The sequence below is a fragment of the Tyto alba genome, unplaced genomic scaffold, assembly GCF_018691265.1.
Source record: "Tyto alba isolate M040663 unplaced genomic scaffold, T.alba_DEE_v4.0 Super-Scaffold_23, whole genome shotgun sequence".
Classification (NCBI taxonomy): Eukaryota; Metazoa; Chordata; class Aves; order Strigiformes; family Tytonidae; genus Tyto; species Tyto alba.
In genome coordinates this window covers 30,224,132-30,240,889 of record NW_024881297.1, presented here as the reverse complement: position 1 = coordinate 30,240,889, position 16,758 = coordinate 30,224,132, and the positions used below count along the sequence as shown (strand labels likewise).

The window sequence follows — 16,758 nt, the reverse complement described above, 5'->3', positions numbered from 1 at the left end:
CCACACCCCACGTTTTCCAAAAGCCAGTGGATCTCTTGGGGTCTCTGAGAGATGATCTTGGCCTTCACTTGAGTTTGGGTTTGTTTTCTGTTTTTTTGTTTAATTGCCTTGTGGTTGTGTGTTTTGTAATTCTGAAAAGAGGAGCTATATCATGTGATCTCCGATTTGCTGTGTCAGTTTATTGGGGAGAAATAGAGAAAAAACAAGATAAAAGTAAGATCTAAGTAAGACTTCCCTGCTTCCTTTGATTTTTAACTTTTTGTTGCAATCATGTCCATGCACTGGAGGAGCAGAAACTTGTATCACTTAGTATTTCCAACCCAGTTATCTTCCCAGGTGAGTGGTTCCTTAATACATAGGCTGTGCCAACTATGCACTGCCTTGTTGAAATAGCATTGCTGTCCGGGCTTTGCTGGACCTACACAACCCAGGAGGAACAGATAAACCTTGGGAAGAGCTAACTTGTAAACATACAGCATAAGGTGATGAAAAGAGCAAGTTCCATAACAGTAGTGAAAGTTACAGGGAATATGCAGCGCAGATTGGACTGAAAGCTTTAAAGTCCCCCCCCGGTGCCGTGTTTTCTGTGTGTGCTGCTAGCAGGCTGCTTCTGCTACGAGCTGGTGGAGTGATTAACCTCCTCTCGAATGCTTGGGCTTTTTTATTATTTTGGCCTGTAAGAGGTTGTAGAGAACACAAGTTTGACCCTGATGCTTTTGCCACGGACGCCTCCTCCCAGCACTAGACCTCTGCTTCTGAATAGGGATCTGCTGCTGGAAGAGTAGCTGCCGCCAAAGCATGGGTCGGTATTGCACATGATTCTTCCTGGGGATCAGCACACAGCTGCAAAGGAGACGTTTCAGCTCGGGATTTCCATCTTACAGAGTAGATCCTGGGGGACTAATAGGAATAGGGATTTGTCTGGTGCTTATAAATATTTACAGGGCAGCCACCATCTGCACACAACCTGAGGGGAAAATGGAGATGTGTAAAAACCAAAGTCTGTATTTAGTGTGTGTCCCTATAACTGGCCGATAATTGGGAGGTTTGGGGGTGTGGGAAGATGCTGGCAGGCCAGGCAAGTGCTTTGGACCTACCATGGCTTGACCGCTCAGCTCATGCCTGGGAGGAAGTTTCCCCAGGTCCGCTGTTACGCCCAAGAAGGGCAGGGGCTTTGCTTCGGCTCCATGTGTGTAAGTGTGAACAAGTCTTGGCCAAGGGCTTCCTCTCGGTCCCCTCAATCAGCTTGCGTGTGATTAGGTAGCCAGCCATTTCGGCTGGGGTGGCAAAGGTGGCCAGGCATGACTGTGGCTGAGCCTTTGGCTTGATAAAACCTGAGGCTACACAAGACATCATCTTTATTCATGCACGGTCTTCCACTTGTGTGAAAACAGAGGTGTCTGAGTGCATTAGAGGCTTTCGACTTTGTAGGGCATTTGGGTCCATAAATGCTGGAAAGTGCTTTGGAAAATGTCATTCCTTAGGACATCAGATCTCAGTGGGATTTACTGCAGGTACAGAGGTGATGGCTCACCAGGCAGACTATGGAAGGTGGTTGTGGGGTTAGATGTGTTACTATTTCTTCCTTGCAGGCATCCTGCAGGGTTGTACCAGCACTAACCTGCTCCTCTGTCCATCCTGCAGCTTCCTGTAGGTCTCAGTCTTGATGTCCAGGGCCAGCTTGATGTTCATGAGCTCCTGGTACTCGTGGGCTGTGTCCTGCTTCACTTTCTGCAGGGATACCTCCAGCTCAGAGGGTTTGCACTTTGCATCCTTGACAACCACTTCCCCGCACTCCTCAGCTTCAGCCATAGCTCCTTCCAGTTTGTGTCTCTGCAGGTAGGAGATTTTCACTCCTGCCACTCATTTCCATGTGCTTTCAAGAGTTCAGAGCTCTTGACTCTGCCTGTCTGTGTATTTATCCACCCGTACTTTGTTATATCTTCAGACTCTCTGGGTAAGCCTCTAACTCTAGGACAATTCTCTCTGCGTAGCTGAGACTTTGGGGTATGTGTTGTCTTCTCACTGCAGGTCTCTACTTATGATAGTTCAGTTATTAGTCATACTAAACCATTTTATTCTTTACTCTGGATTACAGGCAAGTCTTAGAGTTGGGCAGATAACATGTATTTCATCAAAACTGGCTTTATTGCTCCCTTGCTCTAGCAGAGGAGTTCTGGAAAGCCACAACCGGGGAATTGCCTTGGACACATTGCCCCTGAGTCATCCTTACCCGGGCTTTGGTGTCTTCACATTCTCCCGTCAGTCTCTGAATCACCCAATTCAGCTCCACAATTTCATTCCTTGTGTTACGCAAGCTGTCATCATGTTTGCCGGTGGTTTCAATCAGTTCCTCATACTGAGGAGAGAGAAAGCACAATGAAAATAAATACCAGAGTGAGGAGGTGAGTCAGTAATTAAACCTACTATGTGATTCTAGGGCCACGGTCACGGATCTTGAGCTTTAAGGGAAAAACCTTTGTCACTGGGGGACACGAATGACTCATTTACCCACTAGCAGCCATGTGTGTGAAGACATTAAGAGAGGATGTATCACACATAGGGAGAACATAGAAGGTGGCTGAGAAAGCAAACCTTTAAAAAGCCTATTCAGCCCAAATTGGGCCATGTGAAGCAGCAGAGCCCGTAGCAGAAGTGGGGCATAACTACTTTTGTGAGTGTCCATCATGACTCACCTGGCTGTAGTACCAGGACTCTGCATCAGCCCGGCTTCTTGTGGCAATGTCGTCATGTTGAGCTTTGACATCAGCAATGACGTCATCTATGTCCAGGCTTCAGCCCTTGTCCATTTGCACAGTAATAGAGTGTCTGAAATGGATGCTTGGCGCTGAATGATTTCTTAGAGGCAGCAGCAAGATTGTCAGTTGTCTGCCCTGGAAGCATTTTCCCTGCGGATCGCCACGGCGTGGAGACAAGGAGATGCGGTGGGGCTCCGCGTACCATGACTTCAGGGTCACTGCAGAAAAGCCAAAGAGGGGGTTTCTGGTTTAATCTCTCTGGCTTCTGCCTTCACCATCAGGTTGAAACAGATTCCTGAAGATCTTGCGTGTGCAGTGCAAGAGTAACACCTTTAAAATCTGGAGCAATCGACTGATGTCAACATGAAACACCAAAAATCTCTGTGATCTTTAGTGATGGGTTGTGAGAGCCTCACTCCACAGACCCCCTGAAGAGACGTGGGGCGGAAGAAAGAAGAACAGAAAAGGCAAAGCCATTACCGTTTTATACAGGCTCCTCAGGCAGCTGATCTTTTGGATGAGGGACTCCACCTTGGCTTCCAGCTCCGCTTTGTTCATGCAGGTGCAATCTGCATCCTGCAGCGAGTCGAGCATTTATGAAACAAAAGAGCAAACTGCTTAATGCCAGCAAGTGATGAGATTGCAAACTCTCAGGGCTGTTCTTTTCAACGACATAAATTTTACCATGCTATTAAATTGTGTTGCTCTCTTATCCTCTTAGACAGAAGACAAAAAATCACTAGAGACAGAGAAGGAGAGATTTTGACCAGTTGGGGTATACAAACATCCCAAATGAATAAGCTCAGATAAAACTGACCCACTTTAAGGTGGGATTCAACTCTTTTAATTAAATCTTCCTAAAAGTTGGCCTTTAGGTCCCTCTAGAGTCTCTGGAGAGGGAGAAGCAGTCTCACCCTCTTTCTGTCAGTGTTGGCTGCTGTTCGTACTAAAAGCCTGGAATAAGTGTTTGGGTTGGTTTGAAATGCTCTTACCTTTTTGAGCATAAGAAAATAATTCTCTGCACATGTTTGCCAGTGGGTTTCCGCTTCGTACCTTCAAGGAGAAGAAGAAAGATCACTTTGCTCCTTGTTAGTCAGTTTAAGCAAGAATATAATGTGAATCTGGTCTTCCTGTACTGCCTCCAAACGCTCAACCTCAGCATGAAAACCAACTGCTGATGCAAGTCATATACGTGTACATCTGCAGGAGATCTTGCATCTTGTGCAGCCTTTGCCATCCAAAAATTAGATGAGGGTCAGTTCTAGTCCTGTTTTTGGAGCTTTTATGTTTTTTAAACTTATTTTTTCTTGTAATCTTCCATGCTGACCTGCGTGGTGCTCAGTTCTGTTTCCAGCTTGGCTCTGTCACTTCCCAGAAGATGCAACTGCCTCTTCAAGTTGCCAATAGAAGTTTCAAACCTTGGCTTGATGTTGCTCCTGTAACACTTCTGTTCCTGCAGAAATCCCCATTTGGTCTCCAGCACCTTGTTCTGTTGCTCCAGGAACTGGACTTGAAACCCAGAAGTAAAGAATTCAAAGTGTAGTGATTTGTTATACTGGTGACATGGAAGTGAACGTTACAGTCCCAGCATTGGCAAATTGAGAGATAAAATCTATGAGTCGTTCAGGATAGTACCGGGTGAATGGAGAAGGCATGCATTTAAAATCTGTCGAACAGCGTCTTCTCATAAGAAGGTTCTTTAGAAAAAATGTCTTGGCTGTTACTATGTAAAAACCACCAAGTTAGGTTTAGCACCAAAGTAGAGCAGGGTAACTCAGAGGTAATTCTAAAGTTAGGGCTCAAGTGATATAAAAATGGAGCATTAGAGAATCAGTTTCTCTGCATGTAACAGCAAAGCTTGACTGTCATTTACAATAAGACTGCTTTACACCACTCTTGGAGCATGAAAATACCTTCTTGCCCCCACTGAAGGCCCCTTTTTACTCTAAGGTGGTGCAAAATCTCCTCCTCATAAAACCCAAACAGGTCCTTACTGCAAAGTCAGACAGTGACTTTTGGCTGCTGTTGCCAGTAAGCACTTTGGCAGATGCATTCCTTGTCTCGAACGTGCCGTAGAGCAGCTTGTTACAGCTCTGCAGCTGCGATGCTCGCTGAGCCGGGCAGCTCTTCTCTTGCCTTGTCAATGCAAAAATGCAAATTTGTTACTGAGGATCTTGATCTGCTCCTTTTTCTGGTACTTCGCAGACTGGAGGTTTGGGTCCATCTCCAGCTTGAGTGGCCAGAGCAGATGCTCATTGGCTGTGACCTTGGCAATGGGCGTGCAGACCCCTGGGGCTCCACCAGCCCTGTAGCCAAAGCCAGCAGCTCTGTAGCCCAACCCTGTGCTTGAGGAGCTGTAGCCATATGGCAGTAGGTGGCAGGCACCGATCACTGGCTTGGGTACGCAGCCTGCATTGCCACCAAGGCTTCTGCTGCCGAAACGTCCCAGCCCGGGGTACCCCGTGCCACCACCTCCCCAGCACGAGGCGGTGCTGACAGCGTATCTCGTCACACTTCTGGGGATCACAGCAGAGCAAGAGCAGCACCCCCCCATGCCCCCATCTCCAGAGCAGACACTGTACGATTGGCAAGATGCGGAGACCAGCTCAAAGGGGGATGAAGGCAGAGGGGGAAGCTGAACGCAGAAGGAGGAGGCCACGCACGTGGGTTAATCTGGCCAGAAGCCTCGGTGATGAGGGGCAGAGCTTTCGCCTTTCTGTGTCCCAGGAAAGCAGGCTTTGGCTGCACAACCAGCCCCTAAACACCATTTTAAAATACATTTATGAGCTTAGGTTGTTTGGGTAATATCTCACTTGTCTCTTTTACTGAACAGTGACCTGAGCCGTTCTTAAGCACCCACCTATCGTTGAGTTATAGGCTGCATTTCTAATATGAATGGGAAGGAATCCCTGGTCCCATAAAACCTGCATTTGCAAACCTCCCTTTTTTTATAGCAAGTATGAAAGAGAGAAGCAGAACCAATCTTTTGATGTTTGCAGGGCACTGGGAGCAAGGGAAGGAGCGTTGCTTTGTTTTACACGTGGGAAAAGAAGAATCTGAGTTGGACTCTTGGGAATATTCAAGGCATCCAAACACTGGGGCTGATTTGGTTTGGTATTACATTAGCCTTTAGCCAGAGCTGCTCCTTTTGTTAGTCTAATTCTGTAACTTACTCCTTTCTTTCTTTCATTTGACCTCTGTAATTTTGTTGGCCTCAGGAACAATCTTGTAATTCCCTTGGGACTGGAGATGGACCCGCGCAAGCGTATTTCTTGGAGCTAGGCCTTTGCTGGTCTGTAACTACAAGCGGAAAACCGGTGCAGCAAAGGCGGGTATGAGAGCAGGAGAAAGCAGTGGAAGATTTTCCAGCTCAGACCTTTGCACTAGCTGGGAAAAAAAACAAAGGCAAGTGTTGAATAGGTCAAGGTGATCTCTCAAGCTACCTGTGTGCTTCTGTCCTCCACTGAATGCCCTGAAGAGGGAGTCTGTTGTTTTCCCTAGTTTTGGGGGGAGTGTGACTGACGCAGGTCAGGTAGATTGACACCTCTCACCCTGTTGCTTGCAGAAGTGTCCTCCGTGGGGATTAGTTCACAGGAGAACTGGGCTTGGTCATTACTTTCTGGTGAAATTGTTTGGCAAACCCCTGTGAATGTAAGTTTGGACCATATATATGTATTTATTTTTCAGAAAAGGAGGTTAGTTCGGCGTGACAAAGATGCAGGAAAAGCAGATAGGTCTTTCCTAGAGAATTAAATAGGTGCTTTTCAGTCCCATCTTTGCTGAAATATCGAAAGGGCGGTGTGCCATGGGTAGGAACCCTCTTAATTCTTTTGCCTCCAGTGGGACAACACTTAGGGCTTAGCCCTGAAAATCTCAGCCTTTTCTAAAGGTGCATTTGCTTTCATGTGATTTTCTTGGCATTCATCACAGCCTGAGAACATGTTCTGCTCCATGAAGAGGATCAGAGAGAAGTTCATGCATGCAAGCCTGAAAGCTGGCCTGCCTCATTTAGCTGCACAACATTTTAGGGCAAAGCCGTGTGGGAGTTGTATGTGCTAAGCACTCCTTGGGACACAGCCTAAAAGGAGTTCAGAAAACTCAGCATCTTTCATGATTAGGCCCTGGATGCTGGAGAACAGCTGCTATAAGTTGGCATCTTCCGTGAAATGGAAGAAGTCATGTTGGCTTCTTTTCTTGCTTTCTCTCCCTTGGGTTTTTAATTACAGACCTGAGCAGAGCTCAGTACCGCCAGCTTGTCTGAGCCAGCCCGGCTTCGATCTGCTGACCCAACAGAAACCTCAGCTCGGGAGCATCTCACTGCCCTGGGATCGCATCCTTGTTTAGCACTTGGCCTGATGGCTCTGTTGGCCTCTCCAGAGAGGGGGTGGAGATAAATCCCTCCTGTTTTCCCTGCACAAGCTGCAGGTCTGAGACGAGCCTTTCCAGAAGTTTAGCTCTGCTGCATGGGATCCATCTGTCCTGACTTTACACCACCTTTTGGAGTGCTCCTGCAGTGCAGACGTCTTCAGCTGACTACACTTTCGGTCCCACAGAGGGAGAGAGGTGTTACTGGGGAACAACTCGTCTGACCCCAAAGTGTGCTTTGTCCAGCTCGGATGTGGGTGTTCATGGCCAGGTGAAAGCAGCCCCACCTCCTGGTCTCGCTCTGTTGGCTGTGCGACTCGGGAAACCTCCCAAAGTGCTTGGGTATTGCTGCTCTGTGACCCCGGGCACCAAGACACTTAATGTTCCCCCTCCTCTCTGGGACAGATGGGGAGGAGGAGGAGGAGACGGGAAGGCTCTGAGTGACAGTGAGTGCCTATGGGAAATCTTCTAAACCTTATTCTAAAATTACACTTTTAGGTGAATTTCATAATGGCACAGAAACCCCACATTGTTCATGGTAAGTTTGGTTGCAGTTTATTGAAGAAATGTCATAAAGCTCATACAGTTCAACAGGAGCAGAAGATGAGAGGAAACGATCAAGTTACATTTTGGCACATAATTCTCCAACCCTCTTCTTTGCCTCCCTCCCCTTTCCGTAAAAAGAGAAGTTAAAAAAAAAAAAAAAAAAAGCTAAGAACAAAGGCACTAAACCAGAGATGTTTTTCCAAGTTATGTAAAATTTATGTTACCAAAGCCTGCTGTTCCTCCTTTATTTTCTCCTGTATTTTTAACCCTTGGCTTTACTTTAAGGTCACTCTGGCTGGTGGAAAGGAGAACAGTTTGCTGCTGAGACAAGGCCTAACAACCTGTCGGTTGTGTGGTCTTTTAGCTTAAATGATATGTACTGGGTGGGTGAGGAATTAGACGTTATAGAGAGCCAACCCCTTCTACCTGTGGAAAATGAAGGCTGCATTTTTGGATGTAGGTAGAGCTCGGGAGTCCTGGAGTGCCGTGACAGTAATGCAGGAGGAATTGGGAAACAGGGCAACTGCCTCTATATTGAAAGACACTTCGTTTTCAATTCTTCAAGCCTTTGGGGAGACGAAGCCCGGCAGTGGGGAGCAGGGTTGATTAGGAGGGAGCCCAGGAGACTGTGGTCTCAACATACCTCCTGGTTTCTGTCATAAGCAGGTGAAGAGACACGTTCTGCTTTCACGTACACTGGTGTAAATCTAAGTCCTGCATCTACTCTGGATTTGCACGAGGGCACTGGAGCAAAAGGGAGCCCGGGGAAGCTGCAAGCTGAGCTCTAGCAGTGGCACCCATTAATGGGAAGGCTGATTACTCATTGACAAGCAGCGCTGGGCTTCTGGTCAGCTGAGTGAGCCTTTATGCAGAGGAAGTAGCTGGACTTGAAGAGGCACCTCTCCCAAGCCAATAAGTAGCGCTGGGAATATGTTTTCCCCTAATGGGAAAGTGATAAGCATGACTGTGGCTGGTGTTAACAGGCTTCGTGCTGGCAGCAGGAGACGGTGCTCAAGCTCTTCTGCTCTGGGTGAGCTGGGTGCTGCCACGACTTATCTCCAATAGCTCTTCTTGGTGGTGCTTTTGGATACAAACCTCATGCTTGAGCTGCTTCCCATGCCAGAGCTGGATCCCCCGGCCAGGCTGGAGCTGGCACCGCTTCCCCCCACGCTGAGCCTGTTGCTGAGGCCTGACCCCAGCCCCAGCGTGTTCCCACCTCCATAGCTGCTCCCAGATGAGACCACGGCTGTGATGGGAAACCATGGGCAGAGGGTTAGTTTGCTTGGACTAGCATGAAGGAATTTCAGCCTTTAGTTTCACACGTTCATGTTCTTTCTTGGACCACTGCCTGTATTTCACACATCTTACTCTCTGGCTTTTATTCCTAACCTGTAGCAGAGCTGGTGTTAAGCATCTGAGTCTCCTAAGGACAATCTCATTGTACAAAATCTTACAAGTTTCAGAGCTGGTCAGAGAAAAGATGTATCAGGCTCTTTGACCTCCCCAGTCCCGCAGAGCCCTGCAAAACCTTAAGTACACTCCATTTTTGTGCTGGTAACTACTAGCTGCATAGCTCATTTTCATTGCCTTATCCTCAATTCCAGGTACGTTTAAGGACTAACTCGATTAATATTCAATCTATTGCTTATGAGCCAGATTACTTACAAATATTCACTGCACCAACGCCTTCTCCAGCCAGCCTGGAAGAAAGAGAGGACAGAGAAGTAAAGGGCTTGTTATTTAGGACAATTTGAAGCAAGTTTGGCACTAAGGACACTGGATAACAGAATGGTCTGGGGTGTTAAGGTCTGACGATGAGCATCCAGTAGGAATTGAAATAACATCTGTAACTGCATAGGACAGGGGTGTGTTTTCCCTGCAAGTTTTTGTGACCCTTCCCTCTCTTGTTGCGTGGCAAATGTGAAAGCGTATATGGGTTTGGACATTATTTGGTTTGCAGGGGGTGCCCCCCACCTGCTCTCCTCGCCCTCCAGCAGCTTCCTGTAGGTCGCGATCTCGATGTCCAGGGCCAGCTTGACGTTCATGAGCTCCTGGTACTCGCGGAGCTGCCGGGCCAGGTCAGCCTTGGCTTTCTGCAGAGCATCCTCCAGCTCGGCCAGTTTGGCCCTGGCATCCTTGAGAGCCAGCTCCCCACGATGCTCAGCGTCTGCAATGGCCGTCTGCAAACTGGCGCACTGCAAGAGGTGGAAATAGGTGTGGTGACAGCTCAGTGAGTTTGGACCCCAGTTTCCAGGCATCCTTGCAAGGGTACAGCAAGGTAGTGGAGGTGGAGGTGCCCCCATGTTTGGAGGCGTCCGGTGCACCATACCTGTTTCTTTACACTATCAATTTCCGAGTGGAGCCGCTGGATCATGCGGTTCATCTCTGAGATCTCCATCTTGGTGTTGTGAAGGTCGTCCCCATGCCGGCCAGCCGTGAGCTGCAGCTCCTCGTACTGAGATGGGCAGAGGGATGCGACATCAGGGCAGTCATCTGGGCAGGGGCTTGAACTCATCGGTAGAGATTGACCCTGCTCTGATCTTTTCTTGACCAGGACTTCAACCTCTTTCTGTACTCAATCCAAGCTCTTACTCATGACTTTTAGCATATTTCCTTCCTCCCTCTATCTCCATATGCTCGTCTATCTCTTGTTGTCAAAATGGCATTTTCACATGTCCAAGAAACTAAATGAAATCCTGTCCAAATCACCTTGATTTTACACCCTACCCTTCAGTATAAAATACCCTTTGGGGAATGCTGAAGAAAAATTTTGCTAGCTCACCTGGTTAATTTTCACATCCTCACCTTGCTCTGGTACCAGGACTCGGCCTCTGCCCGGCTCCGGTTGGCGATGTCCTCGTACTGCGCTTTGACCTCCGCAATGATGCTGTTGAGGTCCAGGTTCCGGTTGTTGTCCATGGACAGGACCACGGAGGTGTCGGAGATCTGTGACTGCATCTGAGACAGCTCCTGTAAGTCAAACAGATTCCTTCTCAGCCCCAAATATTTCACTGTTGTGCTTATCCCAGAGATTATGAGTGGTAGAGGGGGAGGAACAGGGAGGAACTGCAGCTCTGAACAGCTCTCTCAGGCTGGTTCTATCCTGTTGGTATCAGGAAAATGGGGAAATGGCAGAACTGGGAAATTTGGGAGAGTCTTACTGCTTCGTAAAGGGCTCGCAGGAAGTTAATCTCATCTGTCAGTGCATCCACCTTGGTCCCTAGGTCCACCTTGTTCACGTAGGCAGCATCCCCATCCTGGAACCGCAACAACAGAGGTATTGAATCAAACCTCACCTATCTGCATCCTTGCACAAAGACCAGTTGTCATTTAATACAAATCTTTGGAGACAAACCAGAACTGAAGACTTTCCTGACCTCTGTACCTTTAAACAGATCCAAGAGTGAACTGGTTTCTTCCCTCCACCTTTTTTGGGGGGGGAGGGAGGGATGATGTCCATAGATCTAAGCAATTTTTCACATGTCAGAAGCCACTGAATTTCCTTTTTTTTTTGCCAGTGCACAGACAGATATTTTGGACAATGCTTGAAATAGTGGGAGTTTCTTATTGTGCTTCCTGCAGGTGGGACCGGGGGGGCTGTGGAAGGTGGGATTGGATATGGGAAGGCTGCACAAGTGGCAGAGCATTGAGTGGAGGGACTAGAAGGTATGGATGACCCAGATCTGATGTGGAACCTGAGGGACCAGGACTCACCTGAATTTTGGATGAGGGGCCTGAAACAAGAACAAGCTATTGCCAAGGACTGACAGTGGCACAACTGGGTGTTTCTGCTTCAAGGAGGGATGACTACAAGTTTGCTAAGTGCTCTGCCCAGCTTGGCACTGCCGGATAAAAAGGGTTATTTGCATTCAAATGTGTTTTGCCTTTAAAAAGTGTGTCCCTTCTTTGTTGTTGGCGCCTCACCTTCTTGAGCAAAACAAAGTCATTCTCTGCCGTAGTGCGCTTGTTGATCTCCTCTTCATACCTGTTGGGAAGGGGAGATGAGCATCCCTTTGCAGCTTCTATACTGCAACCCACCCCAGGGTGCTTGTGGAGGGACTAAAGAGTCTGTTCCCAAGGGCGTTTACCACTGATGCATAGATCTTTGGAGAAAACAACAAAAATAGCTACCTAACAGTGCTATGTCCTTGCTATGACAGTGCAGGTATTATGTGTAGTATTATTAGATACATATATCTCACCGATTATGATAGAAAGACAGCACCCTTGGGCTAAGTGGTGGGAGGAGGCTATCTAGAAACGCTGCAGGCCTTCATTAAAGGCACGTTTTATCCTCCCAGAAGTTTTCACTGTGAATGGGAGCCTTGTACTCTCTGAATTTTCTCAGGCTGGGAGGGCTGGGTGGAGCTGTGGCTGAGCTCATCGCTGCCACGCCTGGGTTAGTCAGAAGAGCCGGGATCTCTGACGCCAGCTCCTGTGGTGGCTTCGGCAGGGCTGGGGATGGCCAGGGCGGAGGGAGGATGATGGCCAGGGCAAGGAAAGCCCAAGTCTGGATCACAGTCCCACTCTTGGGAAAGGATAAAAACCAGCAAATAGCCATGGACTGATGCCCAGCTCAAATGAAATGATTAAATGGGGGAGATGAAAGACAGGAGTTCAAAGGAAGGAGTCCATGCAGCTAATAAAACATTAGCCTTTCATGACCCTTTCATGGAGGAAGATTTCTTCACATCATGAATATCCAAACCTTAAAATCATTTCCATTAAGTAAAGTCCTAGTCTGTATATTGATTTGTGGATCTGTAAACTCTTAGGCACGTAAAAGAGGAAAACTAATTTGGCATGTGTCTAATTTCTAATTGCCATATGGATTAGTATTTGACTCAGAAGAGCAAAGCGTTAGGAAGAATACTTTGGCATCCACAAAGTTTAAAATAAGTAAAGAAGAACAAATCCCTAGGAAATGAGGACAGCAGCAGTGACGTCCTTTTGGAAGGTGTAGGCCTTGTTGCCACAATGCAAGATGACGGTGCCTCCCCAGAAATGTATATGATGTAATTGAGCTTTTGCCCAAAGGTTTCCTGATCTGGAGCCAGAAAGAATATTTGCCACTTTGTCAGATGCAGACAGAGTATTAGTCTGAACCTCTTCTATGATATGACTGTTGGTTGTCAAAGGATTTGTCTGAAGTCGTGGTGCAGCCAAGGGTCTTTTTTCAGCTGAGCGCTCTGTGTTGCTGCTTTGCTGCTCCAGACTGTGCAGATGTTAGACATTGCTTTTCAAAATTCAAAATTGCCTTCACCATGGACGTGTGACGGGAACAGCAGAAGGACTTGCTGACCCAGTTAATCAATAGCAGTACTGTGCTTAAAGCTGGGAACCTGGCTATCTTGGCTAAGCTTTGTTCTTTGGGGTTTGCTTTTGTAGCTGATGGAGAAGGCTACCTACCTCTGGAATATCATTTCTCCCATACTAAAATGGATTAAGGAAATCTGGATGGCAGATTTATTGCAGACCTTGAGGTCTCACATGGCCAAACTGACACAGGGCAGATTTTTTTCTATTAAACATTTCTTTGCTGAAGGCACAGAGAACCATATAAAAAAAAAGTCTCAAAGTAGACTGTGGGTGATGATTGCGCTTCCCCAAGGCAGTTGTTTCTTCTCGATGCTCCTGTTGGGCTAGAGGCACTGTTGGTAAAGGTGGCAGAAAGTGTCAGACACATGATCGCCCAAGAAAGGGAGAGCAGAGGGGATTTGGCAGAATGCGCGTGTCCTTGTTTTGATTTACAGCCCGCACCTAGCTCTCATCTCTCGTTTTTCTGGTTCCAGATTAACAATTTAATCTTCTTACTTATTCACATCCATTAGGCAGTGTATCCCTCATGGGCATGGTAGCAGACACGAAAGCTTGATAGATGTTTTTCCAAAGTGCAAAGAGTGGATGGGAAAGGGAACGCCTCCTCCTAACAACCTAAAGAGCTAATGAGCTGAAACCGTTGCCCAAGATTTCGGTGACTTTCCAAAGGATGGAAGCTAACTCATGACTTTCAGAAGTGCTTGATATTAAGGGACTTAATAATAATTAAAAGAAAAAAAAAAAAAAAAAGAATAAATAAAGAAAAAAAAGCACACACTTAAAATTAATCTTTTTTTTTTTTTTTTAGACAGTTTTTATCTCCTGAAGACAATTTTTCACTCCATATCAGTAAGAAATGTGCGTGTTCAGAGTGCCTAATAGTCTTCTTAAAATTCAGGTTTCATCCTGGTCTGTATTAAAATGACTACATGGGAGCAGAAACCATTTGGAAAGCTTAAATGCTTTAAGCTCTGAACAGACTAAGCTTTTGAGAAGCCCCACCTGAATTCCTGTGGGTGTCTGACCATCTGAGCCTTTTGCAACATTTAAAAAGTTCCCCTGTCCCTGCAAAAAAATTGTCTTTCCATGGGTATAGTGTTGCTGCTGACATTCAGCAGCTAAAGTGAGGGGAACCGAGTCATTTTAGTCCTTTCTGAGGTCTCACAGTTTTGGGGTTGCCCTGGGTCTTTTAACTCATCAAGGAAGAAGATGGCATGAAAAACTGGACAGGTTTCTTTCTCTGTGTGTGTTGCTTACCTGATCTTGAAGTCTTCAACAGCATCCTGCATAGCCTTCAGCTCTGAGCTGAGCCGCAGCCTATCCCCTCCTAGAGCCTCAAGCTGTCTCCTCATGTTGCTGATGTACGCATCAAACATGGGTTCAAGGTTATTTTTCACAATTTTTTGGTCTTTCAAGAGGCTCCATTTGGTCTCCAGTACTTTGTTTTGTTGCTCCAGGAAGCGCACCTGAAACCCATCAGAACAATTGAAATCACTTGGGATCATCAACTTAAAACGTGCCTCACTTTTTGTGAGCTGGGAGCTTTAATGTGAGGGGGTTTTCCATTTTGCTTTATGTAATTTAAAGTGGGCTTTAGATGAACATGTCATCAAAAGATCATTTTGTTAGGAAGATTTGGAAACAAGGAGCAATATTCAACTGCAAAGAAACCTGGAAAGATAATTTGCACCATATCCAGACTGTCTATAGGGCTCTGACAAGATGAGCTGTATAAACAGTCTGGATATGGAGGTAACAAGCAGAATAAAGTCTTTAACTCTGTACATTAAGGGTTTAAGAAGTAAATTTATAATGTTGAGAGCGATCCTGATCCTACTCTACAGGCAATGACAAATGTGCCAGGCTGGATTAAGTGGAAAGTGTCTTACCTTGTCAATGAAGGAGGCAAATTTGTTGTTGAGGGATTTGATCTGGTCCTTCTCCTCCTGCCGCACTTTTTGCATGTTGGGGTCAATCTCCAAGTTAAGAGGTACCAAGAGGTGTTGGTTGACCATGACCTCTTGAATACCTCCAGGGCCACATCCTCCTCCAAACCCAAACCCAGCTCCACCAATTCTGTATGCCAACCCACCATGACCTGAACCATAGCCACATCCCGGGCTAGCAGAACAATACCCTCCACTCATGGAAATCCTCTTGCTTGCCCCTAGACTGTGAAGGCTCCTGCTGCCAAAACCACTGCTGCTTCGTCCCACGCCTCCACCACTGCTGCGGGACATGGACGTGGAGCTGAAGCTGCTTCGGTTAACAGGCATAGCGGCAGAAGCAATACCGAAACTCTTAGTGGGTCCTCCCGACCTAATGCCGACTGACTTCTGTGCAACTGTTCACCGCTGGCGAACGCGGAGGACAATGAGGTGAGATGACAGATGAGTAGAAAGCTTTGGGAGTTTGGATCAGGAGTCCCCCCTGCCTTTTATCCTTTTGGAGAGCTGGGCTTGTCCGTAGAGGACCGCAGCTCGGTTGACTGCGCTAATCGGTTTGGTATGCTGGCGTGGGGCCACCTTTCCCAACCCGTTAATCACCAGACTCACTAATGCAACAGGCTGGCAAACTTCAGGCTCATAAAGCCAACCAGATTTTCTAACCAGTATTTTTCAGAGTGGGGATTACTGGTGGGGGAAAAAAAGAAATATTTACCTCTGGAAGTTCCCTTTGGGTTTGCTTTTAACTTGGTTAATGGTGTCAGTGTCCATTTAGTTTAAAGCTGATGGGACTGAAGTTGCCACAAGAGGGAATCTAGAGATATTGAAAATGCCAGTTTGACATGCTTTGCTAAAGAAAAAACTGACTTTGCTCTCTGATTACCGGCTGTCTTGGGGTAGGAGCAACCTGTCCTGATCTAGGCAAGAAGTTAGACGTCTTGGTCTGCACTTCTCATCTTTGCAGGCAACACTCCATCTGCGCAGAGGTACTTCTGGTAAAGATGATCATTTGGGAGGCACCTGTGCCTTTCTGTTGGCTACAGAGGGAATCTGGATGCTTTGCATAGCTGAAATGCTGAATGATGAGGTAGCTAAAAGTACATGGTCCCCCAGGGAGAAAACAGCCTGACTTGTAAAATTCCAGGTCACCAGATGGTTGTTTGATGCTGAACAGTGTTTAAATAACAAATTAAATACCAGTTCTGCTGGTGTCAGTGGAAATATGGTCCAGAGATGCCAGAGAAAGATGAGGAGGCATTGAAGAGGACAAGCCATTTCCTTTCCAGTAGTGTGTTATTGTGTTTAGGTCTAGAGGATTAATGAAAAGCTGGGGTTTATTATATCACCTTCTCTTTAGGCTAGGAGTCAGCATGCACTTAATGTGCATCACATTTACCTCCAGTGTTTTAGTCACTCGGCAGAGTTGTGTCAGAGACCGAACCAGCACAATCTGCTGGGGTAATCTCAGCACGTTTTTTTTTTTTCTTAATATGATATTTGGTGCTTTTGTAGTTTGTCTCTTGTTACTACTATTCAGGGAGATCAGAGAAGGGGAACCAAACCTTCCTTACCCTCAGGGTCTTTAACTGTCTCACAGCCTGCGTCTGGGACATTATTCTTCCCAAAGAGGGTGAGTTTGGGGGTCTAATGGGTCTTTTCATTTTCTAATTATGATAATGGCAGTGACGACATTTTATTAGCCCCTGCAGCTAGTGCATGTACAGAACAGCATGAGCTGAAGTACTTGCTTTCCTGGGAAAAACTAGATTTATATCCCTACATGACTCATCACATAAAACCTTGAAAGATTACAGGGGTTTGTG

At 46.7% G+C, this 16,758-nt stretch overlaps 1 protein-coding gene and 1 pseudogene across 1 annotated transcript; both read right to left on the bottom strand.

Annotated features, from left to right (window-relative positions):
• Positions 1-664: 664 nt before the first annotated feature.
• LOC104363206 lies at positions 665-5,313 on the bottom strand (annotated as a pseudogene).
• A 3,223-nt stretch (positions 5,314-8,536) lies between these two features.
• LOC104363205 (keratin, type II cytoskeletal 6A) lies at positions 8,537-15,340 on the bottom strand. The gene is made up of 9 exons (XM_032997479.2): positions 14,879-15,340; positions 14,247-14,455; positions 11,595-11,655; positions 10,832-10,927; positions 10,476-10,640; positions 10,000-10,125; positions 9,645-9,865; positions 9,336-9,370; positions 8,537-8,916 (listed from the first exon to the last, which is right to left on the bottom strand). Exons 1-9 carry the CDS (start codon positions 15,263-15,265, stop codon positions 8,723-8,725), a joined length of 1,494 nt encoding a protein of 497 aa, XP_032853370.2. The 5' UTR covers positions 15,266-15,340; the 3' UTR covers positions 8,537-8,722.
• Positions 15,341-16,758: the final 1,418 nt, after the last annotated feature.